Source organism: Oryctolagus cuniculus, chromosome 7, assembly GCF_964237555.1.
Source record: "Oryctolagus cuniculus chromosome 7, mOryCun1.1, whole genome shotgun sequence".
NCBI lineage: Eukaryota > Metazoa > Chordata > Mammalia > Lagomorpha > Leporidae > Oryctolagus > Oryctolagus cuniculus.
The window spans coordinates 148,857,089-148,882,436 of NC_091438.1; the positions used below are offsets into that span (position 1 = coordinate 148,857,089).

The following is a 25,348-nucleotide window of genomic DNA, read 5'->3' on the forward strand; positions in this document are numbered from 1 at the left end:
TGAGTTGCTGATTCCAGCCTCACTGCATTGTGTTCTGAGAAGATGTGTGGTACGATCTCATTTTTTTTGAGATTGCTGAGACTTGCTTTATGGCCTAGTTTGTGGTCAGTCCTAAAAAAAAGTTCCATGCACTGCAGAGAAGAATGTGTGCTCTGTACCTGTAGGAGTATAAGTTCTGTAGATATGTGTTAGGTCCATTTGGTCTGTAGTGTCGATTAACTCTGCTGTTTCCTTGCTGAGTTTCTGTCTGGTTGATCTGCCCATTGCTGAAAGTGGGGTATTTGAAGTCCCCCATTACTATTGCGTGGGAGTCTATGTCTTCCTTTACACGTATGTCTCTCTTTACTTTTCTTTTAAATAACCAGGTGCCCTTTAATAGGTACATTTACATTTATAATAGTTATGTCTTCCTGTTGAATTGATCCCTTATTCATTACATAGTGCCCTTCTTTGTCTCTTTTAACAGTTTTTGTGTTAAAATCTATTTTGTCTGATATTAGGTTGGCTGCACCGCCGGAGTCAGCACAAGAAGGTCCAGGGGTTCCTGAAGGTGTGGGAGGTGTCAGTGTGGGGAGGAATGAGAGACACGCTCACAGCAAGGCTGCTGGCTCTGATGTGAGACACCAGACTTCATTTTTATACCCTAAGTTACAGCCTCTGTTCATTTTACACATTCTTTGCTGTTCTCATAAATTCTGTAAATGTCCACTCATTAGTGATCCTTACAAGAGTGAATGATTCTTCCTTATGATAACAAAGTCTGTTTCCCATCCACTTTAAACCATTGACCTCATATGATGGGTAACACCTCCCTAATCCTGATTTCCATAGCTGTGTAACAATTTCTTTGATTTTAGGCTGGCGCTGCGGCTCACTAGGCTAATCCTCCGCCTTGCGGCACCAGCACACTGGGTTCTAGTCCTGGTCGGGGCACCAGATTCTGTCCCGGTTGCCGCTCTTACAGGCCAGCTCTCTGCTGTGGCCAGGAAGTACAGTGGAGGATGGCCCAAGTGCTTGGGCCCTGTACCCCATGGGAGACCAGGAGAAGCACCTGGCTCCTGCCATTGGATCAGAGCGGTGTGCCAGCCGCAGCATGCCGGCCGCGGTGGCCATTGGAGGGTGAACCAATGGCAAAAGTAAGACCTTTCTCTCTGTCTCTCTCTCTCACTGTCCACTCTGCCTGTCAAAAAAAATTTTCATTGATTTTAAATATTTACTTGATATTTGATATAGAATAGAATAGAGACTCAACGTGATGCTAAATTATACAATATTCGATGACAAAAATAATGGTTATTTGCAAAGAATCAGAATATCTATTTATAACAATTGATTATGAAGATTAGAACATTTACCTTTTAGATTAACTCTACTAGTAACCATTAACACCCTGCACAAACAAACCCATTCATTACAAATGTCCTTCCCATAACCCTTCATTACTATTTAGCTCTAGTAGATCATCTAAGACTTGCTCCCTGATTTTGGTAATTACTTTATGTTCTTTCCACCAGGCCACACAAGCTAAGGCATTTACCACTGTTTGTATTTCTCTCAGCCACTTAAATTGTTAACTCTCATTTACAAGTCAGTAGTCTGTAATAAGACATCCTCGCAGGTGGATTATAGCGGGAGACTGAAGACCTTCCCCAAGGACCCTCCCATCCCTAAATCAGGTCTCACTGCTTACCACATACCCCACAGTGTGGAGTCCCCTCTAGGCTTTTATTGCAGGAACTGAAGCCTCAGAAGGGGTTGGGTTACTCCAGGAGGCTCCAGTCCATCCAACAGCTCAGCCGTCCATGAGGTCATTTTGTGCAGAGGTCATTCCTCAGAGATTTCCAAGAATATAGTGATCATCAGTGAGATCCCCAGGAAACTCCAACTTTTTTCTATCAATAAATCTAAACCCACCAAGGGGACCGCAGCTTGTGGTTCTCATGCCCTGCGGAGAAAGACCTCCTGTTGTGCCCTTGTCAGACAGCCAAATTTGCCTTGGCCTCTTCATTCTTTCTTGTTTAAGATTTAGAATGTGCGAGGCATGGTTCCAATATGGCAGCATAAAGAGGGAGCTTGCTGATCTAGTCCAGAAGATAGTTTGATAAAAGTAGAGATAGTGTAGTCTCAGGGAAGAGTTAGGGGTAAAACACTAGAGGAAACTCTTCCGTAATTAGAGGGACACGGTGGATCTACGTGGAGGGCATGGGCGCCTGCGGCTCGGGACCCCAGCTGCCGAGAGTCTCCCCACCAGTGCTGGAAAGGGAGGTGAGACGAAACTGCAGTAGCCCGAGACACTGGTGGAAAAGTGGCAGGAGGAGCCTAGAGGGAACGAGGCTTGAAGCCCCATGGGGGAAAGTGCACCACCTAGCTAGAGGAGAAAAAAAATGAAAGGGATGGTAGGGACACAATTCTCTCTCTCCAATCACCTTACAAAAGTGTACGAGCCAATAGAGCGGGCACCGTTTTGGACATACACAATAGCTGTGCTATCTTGGGGCTGCACCTGGCAATCAGCCGAGCAGAGAAACCTGACTCTGGTGGGGAGTAATAATAGGCGGCCAAGACCTAGTGAGTGTGTGGAGCTTCTGAACCAGGACCGTGAGAAAAAAACAAAACAAAACAAAACTGAGGGTGTGTGGCTGAGACTTTGAGTAGTCTTGGGGGAGGCACCACAAGCTCAGGCGGCCCTGGCTACCCGGTAAGAGACACTCAGGGGAATCTGAGCTTACACCGAGGAGTGCACAGATCCTTTGTGTGGTCCTTGGGACAGAGCAGACGAATATTATACCCACTGGGGCTAGTGCTCAGGCACTGATCACCATAGAGCAGAACTCAGCTGAGTGGAATTACTTCCCTTCTGATTAAGAGAGAGAGAGAGAGAGAGAGAGAGAGAGAGAGAGAGAGAGAGAGAGATTTACCACACCAACCCTGGGTGTCACTTTAGGCACGGCCTTGGCCTTAACACTGAAGAACTGAACAGAGCTCGCTGGCCACACCCACCACAAGTCTCTAAATATCCTCTGAAAGCTGAAGGTCCACTTATCTACAGAGTCATAGTACCATGAAAAAACCACCACAGCAGAAAAAAAAAGAAACCAACGAGATTCTCCACAAATGCCGAACAACAAACACAACAACCCAAGAAACAAGAATAAGGAAGACAACTTGATGCTCCCAAAAAACATGACACTTCAATGCAAAGATTATGAAGACAATGAGATAGAAGAAATGCAAGAAATGGAACTCAAAATATTGATGGTAAGAATACTTGGAAGTAATCAAAAACAAATGTTCAAACTACTGAAATCCATGCAGGACATGAAAGAAGATCTCTCTCATGAAAATGAAATTTTTTTTGGACAGGCAGTTAGAAAGATCCTCATCCAGAGCCAGGAGCCAGGTGCTTCCTCCTGGTCTCCCATGTGGGTGCAGGGCCCAAGCACCTGGGCCATCCTCCACTGCCTTCCCAGGCCACAGCAGAGAGCTGGACTGGAAGAGGAGCAACCTGGACAGAATCCAGTGCCTCGACCAGGAGTAGAACCTGGGGTGCCAGCGCCGCAGGCGGAGGATTAGCTTAGTGAGCCACAGCACTGGCCCAAAATGAAATCTTAAGGAAGAATCAAAATGAAATGAAGAATTTAATAGAACAAATAAAAAACACAGTGGAGAGCCTTAAAAACAGAAGCAGTGAGGCAGAAGAGAGAATATTGGACTTAGAAGACAGAGCACAGGAAAGTATACAGTCAAACCAAAGACAAGAAGAGGAAATTAGAAATCTAAAAAATATTGTTGGGAATCTACAGGATACCTTTTAAAAACCCAACATTCGGGTTCTAGCAGTTCCTGAAGGCATGGAGAGAGAGAAAGGATTAGAAGGCCTTTTTAGTGAGATACTAGCAGAAAACTTTCCGGGTTTGGAGAAAGAAAGAGACCTCCAAGTACAGGAAGCACACAGAACTCCCAATAGACATGACCAGAAAAGATCCTCGCCATGACACCTTGTAATCAAACTCACCACAGTCAAACATAATTACAAGATTCTAAAATGTGCAAGAGAGAAATGCCAGATTGCTCTCAGAGGATGTCCAATGAGTCAGAGCAGACTTCTACCAGAAATTTAAAGAACTAACTCCAATTCTTCTCAAACTTTTCAGAACAATTGAAAGAGAGGGGATCCTCCCAAATTCTTTCTTTTTTTTTTTCTTTTTAATTTTTTGACAGGCAGAGTGGATGGTGAGAAAGAGAGACAGAGAGAAAGGTCTTCCTTTTGCCGTTGGTTCACCCTCCAATGGCCGCCGTGGCCGGCGCGCTGCAGCCAGCACACCGCGCTGATCCAAAGGCAGGAGCCAGGTGCTTCTCCTGGTCTCCCATGGGGTACAGGGCCCAAGCCCTTGGGCCATCCTCCACTGCACTCCCTGGCCACAGCAGAGAGCTGGTCTGGAAGAGGGGCAACTGGGACAGAATCTGGCGCCCCGACTGGGACTAGAACCCAGTATGCCGGCGCCACAAGGCAGAGGACTAGCCTAGTGAGCAGCGGCGCCGGCCCCCAAATTCTTTCCACGAAGCCAGCATCACATTAATTCCTAAACCTGAAAAAGATGCAGCAGAGAAGGAGAATTACAGACCAATTTCTCTTATGAACATAGACGCAAAAATCCTCAATAAGATTCTGGCCAATAGAATTCAACAACACATCAGAAAGATCATCCAACCAGACCAAGTGGGATTTATCCCTGGTGTGCAGGGATGGTTCAATGTTCACATATCAGTCAATGTGATACACCACATAAACAAACTGCAGAAGAAAAACCATATGATTATTTCAATAGATGCAGAGAAAGCATTTGATAAAATACAACACCCTTTCATGATGAAAACTCTAAGCATATTGGGTATAGAAGGAACATTCCTCAACAAAATCAAGACAATTTATGAAAAACCCATGGCCAGCATCATACTGAGTGGGGCAAAGTTGGAAGCATTTCTACTGAGATCTAGTGTCAGAAAGGGATTCCCATTCTCACCACTGCAATTCAATATAGTTCTGGAAGTTTTAGCCAGAGCCATTGGGCAAGAAAAAGAAAGTAAAGGTATACAGATTGGGAAGGAAGAAGTCAGACTATCCCTCTTTGCAGATGATATAATTCTTTATTTAGGGGATCCAAAGAACTCCACTAAGAGACTATTGGAACTCATAGAAGAGTTTGGCAAAGTAGCAGGATATAAAATCAATGCAAAAAATAAACAGTTTTTGTATACACAAACATTGCCATGGCTGAGAAAGAAGTTCTAAGATCATCCCTTTCACAATAGCTACAAAAAAAAAACACACACACACACAAATACCTTGGAATAAACTTAACCAAAGATGTCAAAGATGACATGATAAGAATTACAAAACTTGAAAGAAAGAAATAGAAGAGGATACCAAAAAATGGAAAAATCTTCCATGCTCATGGATTGGAAGAATCAATATCATCAAAATGCCCATTCTCCCAAAAGCAATTTATAGATTCAATGTGATACCAATCAAAATACCAAAGACATTCTTCTCAGATCTGGCAAAAATGATGCTGAAATTCATATAGAGGCATAGCAGACCTTGAATAGCTAAAGCAATCTTGTACAACAAAAACAGAGCAGGAGGCATCACAATGCCAGAATCAAGACATACTACAGTGCAGTGATAAACAAGACAGCATGGTAGTGGTACAGAAACAGATGAATAGACCCATGGAACAGAATAGAAACACCAGAAATCAGTCCAAGCATCTACAGCCAACTTCTATTTGATGAAGGAGCTAAAGCCAATTCCTGGAGCAAGGACAGTCTATTCAACAAATGGTGCTGGGAAAATTGGATTTCCACATGCAGAATATGAAGCAAGACCCCTACCTTACACAAAAATCAACTCAACATGGATTAAAGATCCAAATCTATGACCTGACACCATCAAATTATCAGAGAACACCAGAGAAACCCTGCAAGATATAGGCACAGGCAAAGACTTCTTGGAAAATATCCCAGAGGCACAGGCAGGCAAAGCCAAAATTAACAATTGGGATTACATGAAGTTGAGAAGTTTCTGTACTGCAAAAGAAACAGGAAATTGAAGAGGCAACTGACAGAATGGAAGAAAATAGTTGCAAATTATGCAACTAATAAAGGATTAACAACCAGAATCTACAAAGTGATCAAGAAACTCCACAATAGCAAAACAACCCACATAAGAGAAGGACCAAGGACCTAAATAGACATTTTTTAAAAGAGGAAATCCAACTGGCCAACAGACACATGAAAAAATGTTCAGGTTCACTAGCCATCAGGGAAATGCAAATCAAAACCACAATGAGGTTTCATCTCACCCTGGTTAGAATGGCTCACATACAGAAATCTACCCAGATGCTGGCGAGGATGTGGGGGAAAAAGGGACACTAACCCACTGTTGGTGGGAATGCAAACTGGTGAAGCCACTATGGAAGACAGTTTGGAGGTTCCTCAGAAACATGAATATCACATGACCCAGCTGTCCTGCTCCTCGGAATCTACCCAAGGGAAATTAAACTGGGAAATATAAGAGCTGTCTGCACCTCGATGTTTATTGCAGCTCAATTCACAATAGCTAAGACGTGGAATCAACCTAAATGCCCATCAACAGAAGACTGGATAAAGAAATTATGGGATATGTATTCTATAGAATACTACACAGTGGTTAAAAAAAATGAAATCTGGTCATTTGCAACAAAATGGAAGAATGCTGAGTGAAATAAGCCAGTCCCAAAGGGATAAATATCATATGTTCTCCCCGATCTGTGACAACTAACTGAGCACCTAAAAGGAAAATTATAGAAATGTAACTGACACTATGAGAAACAATGACTTGATCGGCCCTTGTCCTGACTGTTGAGGAACAGCTTACTATTTTATTCTTTTTGTTATTTTCTTTTTCTACTTAATACCATTGGTTGAACTCTTTAATTAACACACAATTATTCTTTGGTGTTTAAATTTAACTGAAAATTGATCCCTGTTAAAAATAAGAGTGGAAATAAGAGAGAGAGGAGACATCCAGTTTGGCACATGCTCCCTCGGACTTATCCCTAATGGTAGGGCTAAAAACGCCATGGGGGGGCCGGCGCCGTGGCTCACTTGGTTAATCATCTGCCTGCTGTGCCAGCATCCCGTGTGGGCGCCAGGTTCTAGTCCCGGTTGCTCCTCTTCCTGTCCAGGTCTCTGCTGTGGCCTGGGAGGGCAGTAGAGGATGGCCCAAGTGCTTGGGTCCCTGCACCCTCATGGGAGACCAGGAAGAAACACCTGGCTCCTGGCTTGGATTGGCACAGTACCGGCCGTGGCGGCCATTTGAGGAGTGAACCAATGGAAGGAATTCCTTACTCTCTGTCTCTCTCTCACTGCCTATAATTCTATCTGTCAAATAAATAAAAAAATGTCACGGGACTGCAAATTCCATCAAGTTGGCATGTACCAAAGCCACCTTACTAGTTAAAGTGATGAGTTTAAGTTCATAGTTGATCATAAAGATAGGATTAAGTGTCAAAGGGATCACATAAATAAGACCAGTGTCCGCTAGTAATAATTGATCGAATTAAAAAGGAGAGAATGACCCAACATGAGAAGTGGGATACACAGCAGATTCATAAATGGCAAATGCCCTAAATAGCACTCTGGCCTCAGAATCAGCCCTTAAGGCATTCAGATCTGGCTAAAAAGCCCATGAGAGGTTCTCAGGCAGGCATGGAAAGCCAAGACACTGGCAAAAAATGACCTAAATGAAAGATCTCTGTGAGTGAGATCCCAGTGGAAAGAACAGGCCATCAAAGGAGGAGGTACCTTTCTCTGAAGGGAGGAGAGAACGTCCACTTTGATTATGGCCTTGTCTAAATAAGGTCAGAGTTTGTGAACTCAAGAGGCTTCCATAGCCTTGGCAGCTCATGACAAGAGCCTCGGCTGATTACTGATGTCATAATTAAGAGTGTCAATTGTTAAATCAACAACAGGAGTCACTGTGCATGTTCTCCCCATGGAGGATCTCTGTCCTTAATGTTTGTACTATGCGAATTAATGGTAAAACTAGTATTCAAACAGTACCCTATACTTTGTATGTCTGTGTGGGTGCAATCTGTTGAAATCTTTACATAGTATATACTAAGTTGATCTTCTGTATATAAAGATAATTAAAAATGAATCTTAATGAAGAATGGGATGGGAGAGGTAGTAGGATTTGGGATAGTTTGTGGGTGGGAGGGAGGTTATGGGGGGAAAAACCACTATAATGCAAAACTTGTACTCTCGAAAATTATATTTATTAAATAAATGTTTTCTTAAAAAAAAAAAGTGAGAGAAACACACAGGAACGTGAGGACTTTATTAAAGGAGAGAGGCGTAAGAAGGGTAAACAGGAAATTCCATGCCAGAATCTGAGGGCTGACCAGGGGCCATGGGCGGGAGTCTACAGGTCGGAGCCGTGCAGAGCAACTGCGCGGGCAGGAGTGGCGGCATCAATAGGCGGTGCGCCGGAGAACCGGGCCCACTGAGGTTTCAAGAGCCATGTTGCTGAGGGGAAAAGAGGACCTTCTTCCCACTGTTTCAGGGCAAGAGTAGGGGCGAGGAAGGGGCTAATGAGCAGCCGATGGCTAATGGGCCAGCATCCTAAGGTCTAAGCAGCAGGGATTTGTTCTTTCCACTCTGTGGGAATCCAGAGAAATGAGATCATTTTGAACTCTTTGTGCCTGGGGTATGGACCAGCAGGGCTGGAGGACAATGGTAAGACCATGTCCCCTGGTGGGGGGGGAGGGACATTCAAGTGACCAATGAGAATGGGAGGGGCAAAGCATGCTAGACATCATGTGATTGGCAGCTGGGTTGGCCAGGAGCCAGGGAGCTCGGAGGCTGCAGGTGTGGGGGAGCACTGCTAGGGAGGGAGAGGCAGCTGCGCTGGAGCTGAGGGTGGGGAAGCAGCACCTGCTTCTTCAATTATTACTTATATCGACTCTGGGTCAGAAGGCAAGGTTTCAGTTCTGGCCCGCTGGCGGGGCAAGTCTCTTGCGCTCTCTGAGCCTCAGCGGCAGGTGAAATACTGCCTGTTAGGTGTGCCGTGAGGGTTGAATGAGACAGTGGGTGCCAAGGCCCTGGCAGCCAGGACGTCAGAGTCTCTGCACACGGTGGTGCTTTCCAGATGTGAGGTTTCTGGGGCGAGGCCTTGGCTGGAGGTGAGTCAGAAAGCTTCCCCGAGTCCCCCTCATGAGCCGAAAACCAGCTGGTCTAGCCTAATTCCTGCTGGGCCCTGAGAGCCCAGGATCTTTGGACAAACCTGCTTTCCTTATCGGGAAATGGGAGACTCCTGATTGCTCTGAAAGCCTCCTAGACCCCCAAGAACCCTGGAGGCCTTGCAGAGACAGAGGCTGGGGAGGGACTCTGTATCCCCGTTCTAGATTTGGGGTTTGAGATGCAGAAGAAAGAATCCTTGGGGTTCAGAGATGTCTGAATACTAGGAAGACATACTGCTTTAGGTGAGGGGAAAAGGCAGAAAAAAAGTGGACGAAGTGCATACACAGTCCTGTAGGACTGGGAGGTGCCCCCAGCCTCTCAACATATCACAGGCTCTGGGGCCCAAACTGATACGGGCTAAGTCAGATCGATAGCTTAAGCTCACAAGCTGGAAGCCACACATTGCCTGCTCCATGTCACCACATTCAGCTTCCTGTCCATCGGATGACCCCTTCCCCAGGAAGTACGTCCCCTTACCCGGAACCTGGGGGTGGTACCAACACTTCCATTTCCTAGCTCCTAAGAAGCCAGGTAGAGCAGAAGCTCGCTCTCTCGTGGACCCAGAGCGAGCAGGGAGTAAAATCCCTCTTGGCCCTTCCCCGTCCACTCTCGCTAAACAGAGCCCACACGTGCTTGTGCATTCTCTCCACTTTGTAAATGAACAGTCCCATCACACGTCGTGTTTGTGCCTGTTCTCAGAATCCCTCTCTGCATCAAAGGCAAGAGCATGGATAGAAATTTAGGCCCAGCCTAGCTCGCAACATATTGGAGGAGCCAGCAGGAGAAAAATTCATTCAAAAACCACAGTGTAGGTAGTGGAGTTTATGTGGTTTCTGCCTTGACAACACACGGTTCAGAAACCACCATGTACTTAACGGAGCTCAAGTGGTTTCGGCCTCAGCAATGCCCTCTTTTTTGCTTTCTTTCTTTTTAAAGATTTATTTATTAATTAAAGGACATCAATAGCTAACAGGAGGCTGTCTCACAAAATATCAGGCACTATTGTTAGACTCCATAACTATTGTTATTGAGTTAATAACTACTATTGTTTATAGATATATTATATATACAATATATAAAATATAGCTAATATTATATATTATAATATGTAATAATATATAATAACATATAATTATAATAAACATAATATATAATAATATATTATTATAATATATAATAATATTATATATTGTTAATAACTACTATTTTTAGACTGAAATAACTCAAGGTGTGCCAAGTCCTAACCCAGTTACTCTTTTGCCACCAGAGGGCACTGAAGAGCTAACTCACTCTGTGGAAACCATAGAAAAAGTGTATTCAGTACACCTGACCTGAGAGACGGATCTCTAGAGAACCCAGATGTTGGGTGGCTTGCTGATGGCAGTAGTTACGTGAAGGAAGGAGTCAGGAAGGCAGATAATGCCATCGTAGATCTTACCCCGGTAACAGCAGCTCAGGCATTGCCAAGGAACTTCAACTCAGAAGGCTGAACTCATCACAATAGCTAGAGTTTGCCAATTCAATCTTGATTCAATTTTGTCTTGGTTATGATCTGTTTAGGTTTTCTATGCCTTCATAGCTCAATTTAGGTAGGTTGTGTGTGTCAGTAATCTATTTATTTCTGCTAGGTTTCCAGTTTGTTAGCATACAGCTCTTGTAGTAATTTCTGATGATTCTTTTTATTTCTGTTACATCTGTTGTTACATTTCCTGTATTTTCTCTAATTTTATTGATTTGGGTCTTCTCTCTCCTTTTTCTGGTTAGTTGGGCCAATGGTGTGTCAGTTTTTTTTTTTTTTTTCAAAAAACCAACTCTTCATTTTGCTGATATTTTGTATGTTTCGTGAATCAATTTTGTTGATTTCTTCTCTAATTTTAATTATTTCTTTTCTCCTACCAGTTTTAGGTTTTGTTTGCTGTTGTTTTTCTAGATCCTTGAGATGCATTGAAATCTCATTTATTTGGTGCCTTTCCAATTTCTGAATGTAGGTACAATTTCTATAAACTTTCCTCTTAACACTGCTTTTGCTGTATCCCATACGTTTTGATATGTTGTGCTGTGGTCTTCATTTGTTTCCAGAAATCTTTTGATTTCTCTTTTGATTTCTTCTGTGACCCAGTGTTCATTCCGGAGCATGTAGTTCAGGCTCCATGTGTTTGCGTATGCTCCAGAGATTCCTGAGTTGCTGATTCCAGCCTCACTGCATTGTGTTCTGAGAAGATGTGTGGTACGATCTCATTTTTTTTGAGATTGCTGAGACTTGCTTTATGGCCTAGTTTGTGGTCAGTCCTAAAAAAAGTTCCATGCACTGCAGAGAAGAATGTGTGCTCTGTACCTGTAGGAGTATAAGTTCTGTAGATATGTGTTAGGTCCATTTGGTCTGTAGTGTCGATTAACTCTGCTGTTTCCTTGCTGAGTTTCTGTCTGGTTGATCTGCCCATTGCTGAAAGTGGGGTATTTGAAGTCCCCCATTACTATTGCGTGGGAGTCTATGTCTTCCTTTACACGTATGTCTCTCTTTACTTTTCTTTTAAATGACCAGGTGCCCTTTAATAGGTACATTTACATTTATAATAGTTACGTCTTCCTGTTGAATTGATCCCTTATTCATTACATAGTGCCCTTCTTTGTCTCTTTTAACAGTTTTTGTGTTAAAATCTATTTTGTCTGATATTAGGTTGGCTGCACTGCCGGAGTCAGCACGAGAAGGTCCAGGGGTTCCTGAAGGTGTGGGAGGTGTCAGTGTGGGGAGGAATGAGAGACACGCTCACAGCAAGGCTGCTGGCTCTGATGTGAGACACCAGACTTCATTTTTATACCCTAAGTTACAGCCGCTGTTCATTTTACACATTCTTTGCTGTTCTCATAAATTCTGCAAATGTCCACTCATTAGTGATCCTTACAAGAGTGAATGATTCTTCCTTATGATAACAAAGTCTGTTTCCCATCCACTTTAAACCATTGACCTCATATGATGGGTAACACCTCCCTAATCCTGATTTCCATAGCTGTGTAACAATTTCTTTGATTTTAGGCTGGCGCTGCGGCTCACTAGGCTAATCCTCCGCCTTGCGGCACCAGCACACTGGGTTCTAGTCCTGGTCAGGGCACCAGATTCTGTCCCGGTTGCCGCTCTTACAGGCCAGCTTTCTGCTGTGGCCAGGAAGTACAGTGGAGGATGGCCCAAGTGCTTGGGCCCTGCACCCCATGGGAGACCAGGAGAAGCACCTGGCTCCTGCCATTGGATCAGAGCGGTGTGCCAGCCGCAGCATGCCGGCCGCGGTGGCCATTGGAGGGTGAACCAATGGCAAAAGTAAGACCTTTCTCTCTGTCTCTCTCTCTCACTGTCCACTCTGCCTGTCAAAAAAAATTTTCATTGATTTTAAATATTTACTTGATATTTGATATAGAATAGAATAGAGACTCAAAGTGATGCTAAATTATACAATATTCGATGACAAAAATAATGGTTATTTGCAAAGAATCAGAATATCTACTTATAACAATTGATTATGAAGATTAGAACATTTACCTTTTAGATTAACTATACTAGTAACCATTAACACCCTGCACAAACAAACCCATTCATTACAAATGTCCTTCCCATAACCCTTCATTACTATTTAGCTCTAGTAGATCATCTAAGACTTGCTCCCTGATTTTGGTAATTACTTTATGTTCTTTCCACCAGGCCACACAAACTAAGGTATTTACCACTGTTTGTATTTCTCTCAGCCACTTAAATTGTTAACTCTCATTTACAAGTCAGTAGTCTGTAATAAGACATCCTCGCAGGTGGATTATAGCGGGAGACTGAGACCTTCCCCAAGGACCCTCCCATCCCTAAATCAGGTCTCACTGCTTACCACATACCCCACAGTGTGGAGTCCCCTCTAGGCTTTTATTGCAGGAACTGGAGCCTCAGAAGGGGTTGGGTTACTCCAGGGGGCTCCAGTCCATCCAACAGCTCAGCCATCCATGAGGTCATTTTGTGCAGAGGTCATTCCTCAGAGATTTCCAAGAATATAGTGATCATCAGTGAGATCCCCAGGAAACTCCAACTTTTTTCTATCAATAAATCTAAACCCACCAGGAGGACCGCAGCTTGTGGTTCTCACACCCTGCAGAGACAGACCTCCTGTTGTGCCCTTGTCAGACAGCCAAGTTGCCTTGGCCTCTTCACTGCACCAGCTCTCTTTTGGTTTCTGGTAGCATGGACTATCTTTTTCCATCCTTTCACTTTCGGTCTGCATGCATCTTTGTTGGTGAGATGTGTTTCTTTTAGGCAGCAAATAGACATATTTTGCCTTTTAATCCACTCAGCCAGTCTTTGTCTTTTCACTGGAGAGTTGAGGTCATTTACATTCAAGGTGACTATTGACAAGTAATGACTTTGCCCTGCCATTTTCCCAAAAATATTCCTATTTTTCACTTTGGATTTCCTTTGTACTTTTACTGGGAGATTTTCTTCCTGTACCTTCTTTCATAGTGATGACCATGTTTCTGTGTTTCTGTGTGATGCACATCCTTAAGCATCTTCTGCAGGGCCAGAAGGGTGGTGACAAATTCTTTCAATTTCCTTTGTTATGGTAGGTCTTTATTTCACCTTTGTCATAAATGAGAGCTTTGCAGGGTGTAGTAGGCTAAGACTTTTCTCTTAAGATATCGGGGCTGGCACCGTTACTCATTTGGTTAATCCTCCGCCTGCAGTGCCAGCATCCCATCTGGCCGTCAGGTTCTAGTCCTGGTTACTCCTCTTCCAGTCCAGCTCTCTGCTATGGCCTGGGAAAGCAGTAGAAGATGGCCCAAGTGCTTGGTGCCCTGCACGCACCTGGGAGACCAGGAAGAAGCACCTGGCTCCTGGCTTCGGATTGGCACAGTGCCAGCCATAGTGGCCATTTTGGGGGTGAACCAAGGGAAGGAAGACCTTTGTCTCTGTCTCTCTCTCTCTCACTGTCTAACTCTATCTGTCAAATAAAAAAAAAAAAAGAGCATCTGGCTTATCCCAAGTCTCAAGTCTCGGTTTACCACAGCTCTCGGAGGTTAGGACACTGTGGGGTAAATAGGACTGACGTTGCTCAGCCGGGTCCATGCATCGTATTTTACCTGTCCAGTCACCTACTAATCACTCACAGTGTGCAAATTATCCAAAATTGCTTGATGCTTCTTCTAAACATGTGTGGTTTTTAAAGGAAAGAAAATCCTTTATTTAGTGGTAAAAAAAAAGTAACAGCATTTCGTTGTTTGGTGAGCTGCTCCAAGTTTTTCCCACAGGCGCACATCGTAGGGACTGCATTCACAGGCACCCAGCTTCTGTGGGGAGAGCTGCTTGGCTCCTTTCACGGTCTCGTGTCTCAGAGATTGAAGACCTAAGAATGCGCCGTATGTTTTCAGGAGATGGGGCCTGTAGGAATTTACTTATGAAGGGCCCTAGGAACATAAACACCTGTATCTGCGCAAAATCTGGATCTTTATCCACACACTCGCCCTGAACCCTGGAGGCCCGGCCTTCCCCACGACCCTATTTCTGCTCTGATTTCCTACCCCAATCTCGCCTTCTGAGTCAACTTCCCTTGCTCTTCTAACTACCAATCACCAGCCAACGATATGGTCTCCTGCCATGTCTGAGCAACACTGTTCCCCTAAATACATATATAGAAATCTCAGCCCAGAAGCAGGACTTTGGGAAGGTGGGTAGGACACGAGGGCTGACCTGGGTCAGGCCCCAGCAGTGCGGATCCTAAGAGCCTCCTCGCCCCCGGCACTGAGGACGCAGTGGGAAGGCACCGATGACACATGAAACCTGCCAGTGCCTTGCTCTCGGACGTCCGAGCCCGAAGAACTGTAAGGAGTAGCTTTGTTGGTGATGAGGCACCAGTCCTGGTGTTTTGTTTCCACAGGACGGACTGAGACCAGTCCCCGGCAAGAGCCGGCTAGCTGTCCCATCGCCTCTCTCCTGTCTTCTCCCCGTCACTCCCAGGCTGCAGCTACGCGTCTCCCTATAACCTCAGCCATGCCATACTCTGCCTTGCCTTCAGGTCCTCTGCCCACAACGCTTGGAAATGTCAAAAGTTCATGGAACGTGGAATTAAAGGAAAATTTTATTTTGCTGCAAAAATTCAAATTGTATATATGAGGGGGCTTCAAAATGGCCAAAGGAATGTGTTATAAAAACAATGCATGGATTTCAAAATTTTTGTACCAATATAAACTTAAAATTAATTCTACTTTCCATTAATTTTTGGAAGTACTCTCACACTCTTTCCCCCTTGCTTTTTTAAAGATTTGTTTATTTATTTGCAAAGAAGAGTTACAGAGAGGCAGAGGCAAAGGCAGAGAAAGAGAGAGGTCTTCCATCCACTGGTTCACTCCCCAGATGGCTGCAACGGCCAGAGCTGTGCTGATCAGGAGCCAGGAGCCAGGAGCTTCTTCTAGGTCTCCCACATGGGTGCAGGGGCCCACGGACTTGGGCCATCTTCTACTGCTTTCTCAGATCATAGCAGAGAGCTGGATTGGAAGTGGAGCAGCGGGACTTGAACTGGTGCTCATACGCGATTCCAGCACTGTAGGCAGAGTCATAGCCTACTGCGCCACAGCACCGGGCCTGCCTGCCCTTGCTCTTAGAGCTGTTGGTCTCTCACCCTGCAGATCTCATCTCCTCAGAAAGTGCTCCTCTCACCAAAAGATCCAAAATAACAGCTCCCCACCCGCCCATCACACCCTCTGATGTTCGCCTGTGTGTTTCCTCGACAGAACGGTTGTAACCTGTCATTATCTTATTTGCTTGCCACTCTTTCAAATAAGTCAATAATAAATCTGGTTCAGTCCTCACTCGGCCACAGGGCCAGCGCTGGAGCACGTGGGCGGGCAGGTACACAGGAGGTGGGAGGAGGGCTGGGGCACGGTGCTCAGCGCCTCGGGAGAATCCAGGAGAGGAATGGCACCCCCGGGCGCTCACTGGGAACTGGAAGCCGTGCCCGGCCCAGACACCAGCAAAAGCCCAGGGACAGCCGGGGAGGGGTCAGTCTTTTTGGTGTCGGCACTGCAGGCAGCAACTCAACCCACGGCGCACTCCCCCCACAGTACATTCACGTTCCCTCCCCTTCTTTTCACGTTGTAACTGATAAAAGCCACCCACGGGCCTCACTGGTGCCATCTCTCAGAACACACCTGCAGTTAAGAGACTTGGGGCTACACCTGGTCATTTTCTGTCTGGTCCGTTAGAGACAGGGTCCACACGGCCATGACGCTGAGGCGTCAGCAAGCCTGGCTGACGGTCAGCCCGATCAGCAAGTGGCCCCATGGGCTCTTCCCAGAGAACAACACAGGGCGGCTGTTAGCAGACGCCAGCCCCCCGCTCCTCAGCACTTGATGGTGATTTAAAGCCTCCGTCTTCGGCCAGGCTCTGTGAAGAAGGCCTTGCTGCGGCTATGCCTGGAACGCCTACCCCTCCAGGTGCGGAAGCCGCAGGTACACTGCCCTAATCAACTCCTCAATTCTGCTTCTGCGACAAGTAGGTCACCCAGGGCAGAGCCCCAGGAAAGCAGGGGCTTTTCCATGCAGGCACAAAGCACAGTAAAACCTGTAGGCTCAGGGCTGGTTGTCCACAGGGGAGTGGGACACCTGAGGACAGCCCTGGCTGGAGGGCGGGGAGACCACACGCAGTACCGGGACGCGTGCAGGGCTGCCCACAGGCCGGAGCTTGCAAGTGGTCCTGGGGTCAGAATGAGCTCTGCTGTGCAGAGAGAAGAAACAGGGAGTGTCGTTTTAGAGGACCGGAACAGGGAACACACCCACCATGCAGGGATCCCTACCAGACCTTGTTGTAAACAGGGAACAAGGGAACACACCCACCATGCAGGGATCCCTCTGGGACCTTGTTGTAAACAGGGAACAAGGGAACACGCCCACAGTGCAGGGACCCCTCCGGGACCAGCTGGGCCAAGCCTCCGGCTGCGGAGGTCCAGAGGAGCGAAGCCTCAGGCGCTGGGCTGTGTCGGAGTTGCTCCTCCTGCACAGCAGACTCAAGCCAGAGCTTCGTGGATGCCTCCGACTCTCCCGCTTCTCTTTAATGAGCACACACTTCAGAGGAGCATCCGCCTGCCCCCCCCCCCCCCGCTTCAGCCGTGCTTGGAAACCAGGAATGAATGATACCAAATGAATGAATGACCAAGCCCTCCTCCTCCTGCCAGACAGCGGAGGCAGAAACCCCTGGTTTCCTCTCCACCGCGAGCCTCCCGAGAGGGCACAGGCTCAGGTGCTCGCAGGTCTGACTGTCTCTCTCCTGCGTGGAGAAGCCACTGCTTAGTGGGGCTCTTTCCTGGGGTGACCCACGCGGCCCTGTGTCCTGGGACTGCCTCGGTTTCCACACTGGAAGTCCTGGGTCTGAGAACCCCTGGCCCCAGGCACACCAAGAGGGTCAGTCTCCCAATATCATGACTCCTTCTTCTCCCAGGGCCTCGTGTGGTCCTGGTCCTCCCAGGAGAGGGGGCTCTGGTCTCGTCCACAAATCAGCTCTCAGGTTTAGGACCCGGAAAGGGGAAGTCACTGACAGACACAGATCCACTCGGGACTTGAGAGAGCTCTTTATTCTTTACACAGGACGTGGGGTCAGCATGGGCAGCCAGGCCTTGGTCCTAGTTGTTTGCAATGGTCTGGAAAAGACAGAACAGTGGAGTGAGGATGACAGGTTGTGGAGTCCGTGGAACTGGGGCAGTTCCCAGCCCCCACTCACGCTCCGTGTGGCCCTGGGGGAGTGACTTGCCCTCTCTAATGGGAGTGGTGATCCCAGCACTCAGCCTGTGGGGTCCTGATTCAACCATAACCAAGGCCCCAGCCCAGTCCTGGTGCTCATCTACCCAGTCTATACGGTGCTCACTGCGGTCACCATGGACAACACCGACCCTCTCTGAACAGCTGTCCCCAGATGACACCAAGGGGCTCAGCTTCCCCTGGCTCTCCCAGCCTTCACCATTATGGCTCATTTCCCGTCTCCCCCAGCAGGGGGCGCCGTGGCCCTCTGTGCTCTGTGACAAGTAAGGACCTGACCAGAGCACACCCCTGAGAAGCCCTCCTGAGTCAGGAGGTGCAAACTCCACCCAGAGCCTGCGAATTCCTGGGGCCACGCAGAGCAGAGCTCATCCCCCTGCCCTCTGCAATTTCCCCAAGGCCCCTCCCCCCTGCCCTCCCAGGACCCCTGCAGCCCCTCCCAGGATGTGCCCCTCCTCCCTGTGCCCCAGCCCCTCTCAGGACAGCCCCCGCCCTGCAGCCCTCAGGCTGCCCTGTCCTCACCTCCTCGATCCAGGGAATGAAGGCCGACACTCGGGTGAACACCGTGGGCTTCTGGAGGGTGTCACAGCCTCGGGAGGAGACGAAACTGGCCAAGCCGTGCACCTGCCAGGAGCTATCTTCTGTGGGGCAGTTGAGGGGTCCCCCGGAGTCACCCTGCAGCAGTCAGAGGGGACAGGGCTGAGCTGCGTCTGAGGGTCAGGAATGGATCCTGAACTTAGGGACTGCAATCACACCCTCAGTGTTGACCTCTGAGCCTCAGGGGCTCCTCTGTGCTGGGAGCAGGGTCTGTCCCACAGGAGCTGCTGGGGATGAGCTGGGATAGAGCTGACCTCAGCCCCACACCTGCAGAGAGGAAGCCCCGGGAGACGCCGGCTCCCACTGCCTGTGGCGCAGTCACTCATGGATGTGATGCTCACGCGCGCCTCTAAAACAGGGACTCAGGGTCCCTTCAGAACACAGCGTGGGTGACTTGGGAGGTCCTGGGCCAGTGCCCCCCTGCTGTGCTGCTGGGGCCGCCTTAGCACCAGGAGGGACGGTGGCTGCCCCAGGTCAGGTGAGCCTGGGGCCGGGTCCAGGGTCAGGGCTGTCTGCATGGCACTGAATTCCCCCATGTCCTGTTGGTACCAGGAGGCAGCGGGAAAGACCCTTCTCCCACCTCCACAGAGATGGTAGAGGGGCCCCAGGGCTGGGACAGGTGTGGGCTGACTCACATTACAGCCAGCGACTTCGTCGCCACCGGCACACACATGGATCTCTTTCACAGTGGAGCCCCACCAATCTGGCTTGGAGCAGTGTTCGTAGTCCACCACAGGCAGCAGCCCCTGCTGTAGAATGTTTGGGGTTGACCCTCCAGCTGTGGGGACAGAGAGCAATGAGTGGGGGCTGGGGCAGTGCTACGCTGAGAGGTGGGACATCGGATACACACAGCCCTCCTGGCCAGGTGGGGACATCCCTCCCTCCATTCCACCACCCTTGGTCCTTTGTGCCCCCAGGCCCTGCCTCTCTGCCCCTGTCCCAGTCAGCACGTACTGGAGGTGGTGCCCCAGCCGGTGATGTAGCATTCCGTCCCGTGGGGCAGGAGGTAGTCACGGGGGGCAAGGCAGGCGGGCTGGACTTCCTCTGTCACCTCTGCGCTGTGTAACAGCTTGATGAGGGCGATGTCATTGCTGTGGGAGGGAAGAGTCACGCAGAGCCTGGCGCTCTGACTGCACCAGGTCCCTGCTTTGCCTTTTGCTCCTGGGGTTCACATCTGGGGTTCCCCTACGGCTCCACTGTCCCCAAAATCCACTCTCAGGGCAGAGCAGACTTCCCAGCCCCGGCCCCCTGGCCCCGCCAGCCCTTGGCCTTCATAGTTGTCCTGTGTCCACCTGTGCCCCTCACACTGGCTGCATCAGGACGCCCTGGGGGGCCATGAGCACAGTGTGGGGCGGCACTCAGCACAGGGCTTAAGCGGCTGCACCCACGCACAGTGCCTGGGTTCCCATCCAGGCTCGGCTCCATTCCAGCCTCCTGCCCACGCGCACCCTGGGTTAGCAGGTAGTGGTCAGGTGCTTGGAGTTCAGCCGCCACGTGGGCGACTGGCAGAGTTCCCACCTCCTGTTTGCGTGGCTCAGCCCTAACTGTTGCTGGCACTGGGGAGGTACCAGTAGATGCAAGATTCTCTCTCTCTCCCTCTTCTCCCCCTCCCTGCTTTTCAGTAAATAAAAATAAATTAGTATAAAAATCTTGAAATCACACAGAATTCTGTAGTGCACTCCAGGCTTTCTGAGGCCATGTTCTCTCTGAGGCCCGAGGTCTGACATTCTAACAGGGTCCAGGGAATGCTGGTGCCGCTGCCCCTCAGACCACACCTTGGGCACCACGGCTCTGCTGCTGTCACTCGGGACATTTCGCCTGGGTCTCCCTGGTCTCCCTAGGCCCCAGGAGCCCCGCCAGGACGGGCCGGGGTCTCCATCACAGTGGCCCCTCCCTCCTGCACTGTGGTTCCCAGGGTTCCGCCCCCTCCTGTGCTCCTCTCACGGAAAAGGCTGAGCCTTGCGGACACACAGGTGAGCACACAGGTGAGGCTGAGCGGGGCCTCCCCGCCCGTCACCACCACCAGGAAGCCCTGCTGCAGGTCACCCTCTGACCAAGGGGAAACTGAGGCCCAGACAGGGCCGTGACGCCCAGGCCACTCAGGGAGTGACTGCCGGGGCCTGACTCTCCACCCAGTGCTCCTCCTTCATCCCCAGGGCCAGGAACTCAGCTGTGTCGGATGGACCTCTGCTGACCACAGAAAACCTTGGACTTGGGGTGGTGCCTGAGGGGTCCTGGGCTGCAGAGCCACGGAGCCCAGCAGCCGTGGGGGGCTTCCTGCCTCTCCCTGGCCCTGGTGTCCCCTCTGCTGGGAGGGAGGTGGTGCTGAGGGTCTCAGTGTGTGGGGGCTGGGCCCAGGCTGCCCACCCCACCCAGTTGTCCCTAGGAGCACCCCAGATGCAGCTGGGGGGTCACAGAGGGACGAGCAGGCCCCAGCTGGGAGCTCACTCACCCCTTGGACGCGTCGTCATCATAGTCTGGGTGCACGATGATCTTCTCCCCGGGGATGAACTGCTCAGGTCCCTCGGAGACAGTAATGTCGTGCTCACCCAGCAGCACCCAGTAGGTCCCGGTGTAGCTGCCAGGGGGAGGGGAGGTCAGTCTGGGCCTGACGCCCACTTCCCATAGCCAGCAAGTGGCCCAGGCTGCCTGGGTCCCCCACAGGGACAGGGACCAGGGCAGGGCAGGGGGCAGCAGGGGAACTCACGGGAAGCAGTGGCCGGCAGTCATAACCCAGTCAGGGTCGATGAGGGTCCCGCCACAGATGAAGTACAGGGCCCCGTCCTCCTCAAACAGCACCATGGCCTGCAGACCCAGAAAGAAACACGCTGAGAGGGCCAGACTCACAGCGAGTGAGCTCTGTAGGTTGTGACCTGCACGATCAAGAGGGTGCCATTCACACAGGAAACAGGAGCTGGCTCTGAAATGTGCAGTGTGTGACCTGCACCACTGCTCATGGTGGCCCTGTCACTTCTCCACTGGGGTCACTGTGGCTGCGCAGTCCCCCACCCCAGGCCCTTGTTCTCCTGGAGACTCCAACGTTCTCTGCTCTCTAGGGCTTCCCCAAACCTTCTGTCCCCTGAGAGCCCCCAAGACCCTCTGACCTCTCAGACCCCCCATTCTGCACCCCAGCCCTGCAGGCCTCTCGGGTCCCCTGAAGCTCCACTCCCCCGAGTCCTCTCCTCCCTTCACATTCAGGTTTTCCTGCACATGCCGGGTTTCCCGATCTCCCTGGAGACCAAGGGTGACAGCTATGGCCCCCGGCCCAGTGCGCCCATGGTCTGTGCTGGACGTAAGCATTCACGCACACAGGCCGCTCGCACACACACGGGCGGTCTCTGGCTGCTTTCCTGCTGCGATGGCGGGGCTGAGTCCCTGCTGGAGAAACCACGTGGCCCACAAGACTGCAGCACCTGCTCTCTGCCCCCTCACAGAACACGCCTGCTGACCCTGCCCACAGAAGGTTCTGGAACTGTTCTCTCTCTGGGTCTGTGCTGTGCTGTTGTGGGTTCAGCTGCCCTGCCACACCAGCATCCCATATGGGCGTTGGCTTCTGTCCCGGCTGCTCCACTTCTGATCCCAAGAGCTTGGGCCCCGGCACCCACATAGGAGATCCAGGAGAAACTCCTGACTCCTCGCATCTGCTGGCCCTGCCCTGGCCATTGCGGCCGTTTGGGGAGTGAACAGAGGAAGGATGATCTCCGTGTCTCTTCCTCTCTCTGTTTACCTAGGATTTTCATATAAATAAAAAATTTAAAATTGGAAACGTTCTGTATTTCTATCTGCCCAGCACAGCTAGCTTCACCCTGGCTCTCGCCCTGGCCCCCTGGCCCCGCCCCCGGCCCCGGCCCCGCCCCCCTCGCCCTCGCCTTCGCCCTCACCCTTGGTGCTGCCTCCTTGGCCCTGGTGAGACTCCTCACTCCCTGCTGCTCCCGACCTCAGGGCCCTGTCCTGTGACCCAAGGCTCTGGAAATCACTGCCCAGACTATGCCTCCCTGACGCAGTGCCTGGCTTCCTCTCTCACTGCAGCTCAGTGAAGCCTTCCCCTAGCCCTAGATCCTGCTTTTAATTTGCAAGCAGCCCAGTGAGGGTAGTAGAAAAAACCTCCGTGGGAAGCAGGCAGTTCCAGGGCTCCTGGCCCTGGGCAGCTGCGGTGGGGACAGGAAGGGGGCCGCGGGGTCAGAACCCGGCATCCAGCGGGAATCAGAGCCGCTGGCGCCGCTCTCACCTGCCAGGGCCAGCTGTAGGGGACCGCGTCCTCACCGTTGACCACGCGGCTGGAGGTGGGGCAAGGTTGGCCAGAGCCCGAGGCTGGAGAGGAGAGAGAGGAGGGGCATCAGCCACCCAGGGTCCCCAGCGGGAAAGCGCTGTGCCACAAAGCTGCCGGTGAGCCTGTGTCGGCCGCTCCCTCTCTGCGCCTTCAGGGGGCGCCCACGAGCAGAGAGCACTGGCACCGCGGCAGGGGTCCCGGGATGGAGAAAACCCGCAGCCTCGCCAGTGGGAGCACTCAGGAGGCTGTCACTAACAGTGCCTGGTGACAATGAGCCTCGTCAAGGTGATGGCTGCTGTCCCCAGAGTGCAGGCTTTGGCGAGGGCATTTGGTGCTGTGGTTATGAACCCCACGAAACACCCAGGTCCCGTTTCGAAGTGCCTGGGTTTGAGTTTGGCTCTGTTTCCAATTCCAGCTCCCTGCTCTTGACACCCCAGCAGGCAGCAGTGACAGCCTAAGGACTCGGGTCCCTGCCACCCACTGGCTGCTGGCCAGAGCCAGGCATTTGCAGAGTGAACCAGAGGATGGGAGAGATCTGTCAATCTGTCTATCTGGCTCTCTCCACCTCTGAAATAAAATACATATGTAAATTTTTAAAAACAGTGTAGGCTTTGAAATAAAACTTCCTGGGTTCAAAGCACAGCATGGCCCCTCGTTCTGGGATGAGCTACTTTACTTCTCTGAAGGTCAGTTTGCACATCTGTATTATGGGGACAATAGTACTGACCACATGGAGCTGGAATGAAAATTACAAGAGATCATAGCAGACAAAGTCTTAGCATTCTGGCTGGCACAGTCAACACTCAGTAAACGTCTGTACCATGACTGCCAGTCAGGGAGGCTGCTCGGAGGAGGTGGCCCTGAGCTCCAATGTCATGCAGCAGAGAGACCAGGAAAGGCTGTGCCACAGGCCATGGGGCGGGTGGGGGGTGTGTGAGTGGGGAATTAGAGAACTGGAGCGTCCAGCAGGGAGTGGGAATCCCACCCCACGCAGTCTGAGCACAGAGCCCGACTCTTCACCACCCGGCTGTGTTCACTGCCCCCACCAGGGACGCCCGCCCAGCCCTGGGTGCTGCTCCCAGTCCTCCTGAGCTGCTCCATCCCCTGCTTCCCCTCCCCCTCCTCCCAGCACCAAGCTAAAGCCCCCACTGCTGTGCCCCAGGGACGAGCTGAGACCCCTCCTGTGGAGCAGGGGCTGGGACCACGGGACCAGGGTGGGGAGCAGATCTCAGGGCTCCTGGCCCAGGCAGCACAGGGCACAGACGCGGGCTGGGTTCTTACCAAGGGCCACCAGCAGGAGGGAACTCAGCAGCCGGAGCATCGTGAGCTTAGCGATAACAGGAGGAGACACCGAGCTTGGGCTCTAATATAGGACAAGCAGGGCCCCCTTCCCAGCACAGGTGGTGGTACACCAGGTCTCTCCCATGTCCAAGGTCACAGCCCCCCACCCCCTGCAGATGGAGGAGTTGAGAGTCAACAGAAAGACCTAGGGTCCCCTGAATGAAGTGACTCCACAGGTGACACCTGGTGCCCTGTTATCAATCAGCCACCAGATTGCAAAGTTGGCGTCAGAACAAGCCACCTCTTACGGGAAGGAACACGGGCGCTGGAACCCCTCAACCTGGATTCCCACCCTGCCCGTGCCACCTCCCAGCTCTGAGACCTTGGCACCTGGCTTCTCTTCTTTGCGGCTCAGTTTTCCAACCCTAACCCGGGGTCGGTATTCGTGTCCACCTCAAGGACGAGATCTGGTTGAGCACCTGCTGTACGCAGAGCAGGCCCTGCTCGGGGGCTGCGGCTGACACAGCGCCGTCCTCCTCCTTCTGCAGGCCGAGTGCCGCGGGGGAGACAACCTCAGATCAACCCTGATCTGCAAAGGCTGTGGGCACCCCAAGGGCAAGGCTGTGGAGCAGAGGAAGTGTGGGAGCCCAGGTGGGAGTGGGTGGTCATTCAGAGGGGAGGCGAGGGAAAGCGCCCTTGGGGCAGGGGGTTCAGGATTTGATTGAGTCGTAAAGGAGAGGCAAAGCCAGCTATGGGAGGGGCAGGTGCTTGGCATAGTAAAGGTGCCACTTGCAACAACCCTGCTCCAAACAAGAGTGCCTGTGTGTGGGCCCCAACTCTGCTCCTGACCCAGCTTCCTGCTAGCGCACACCTTAGCAGCCAGCAGACGAGGGCTCGAGGACTTGGGTCCCTGCCACCCACAGACTGCTACTGCGTCCCTGGCTCGGGCTTTGGTTCTGGCTCCGTCCCAGCTGTAGCCGGCATTTGGGGAATGAACCAGTCAGTGCAACAGCTCCTTCTCTATTTGCTTTTCAAATAAAATGAAAATAAAATTTTGTTAAAGTTTTATTTGGGGCCAGTGCTGTGCCGCAGAATTTAAGTTACGGCCTGCAACGCCGGCATCCCATAAGAGTCGTGGCTTGAGGC

General features: G+C 50.6%; 1 protein-coding gene across 1 annotated transcript; it reads right to left on the bottom strand.

The window, feature by feature from the left end:
* Window positions 1-17,851: 17,851 nt before the first annotated feature.
* On the bottom strand, window positions 17,852-24,277 carry LOC100338830 (chymotrypsin-like elastase family member 3B). The gene is made up of 8 exons (XM_070077018.1): window positions 24,203-24,277; window positions 22,880-22,962; window positions 21,359-21,456; window positions 21,104-21,229; window positions 19,606-19,742; window positions 19,287-19,429; window positions 18,577-18,729; window positions 17,852-17,939 (listed from the first exon to the last, which is right to left on the bottom strand). The coding sequence occupies exons 1-8, from the start codon at window positions 24,240-24,242 to the stop codon at window positions 17,922-17,924; spliced, it is 798 nt and encodes a 265-aa protein (XP_069933119.1). The 5' UTR covers window positions 24,243-24,277; the 3' UTR covers window positions 17,852-17,921.
* Between the last annotated feature and the right edge of the window lie 1,071 nt (window positions 24,278-25,348).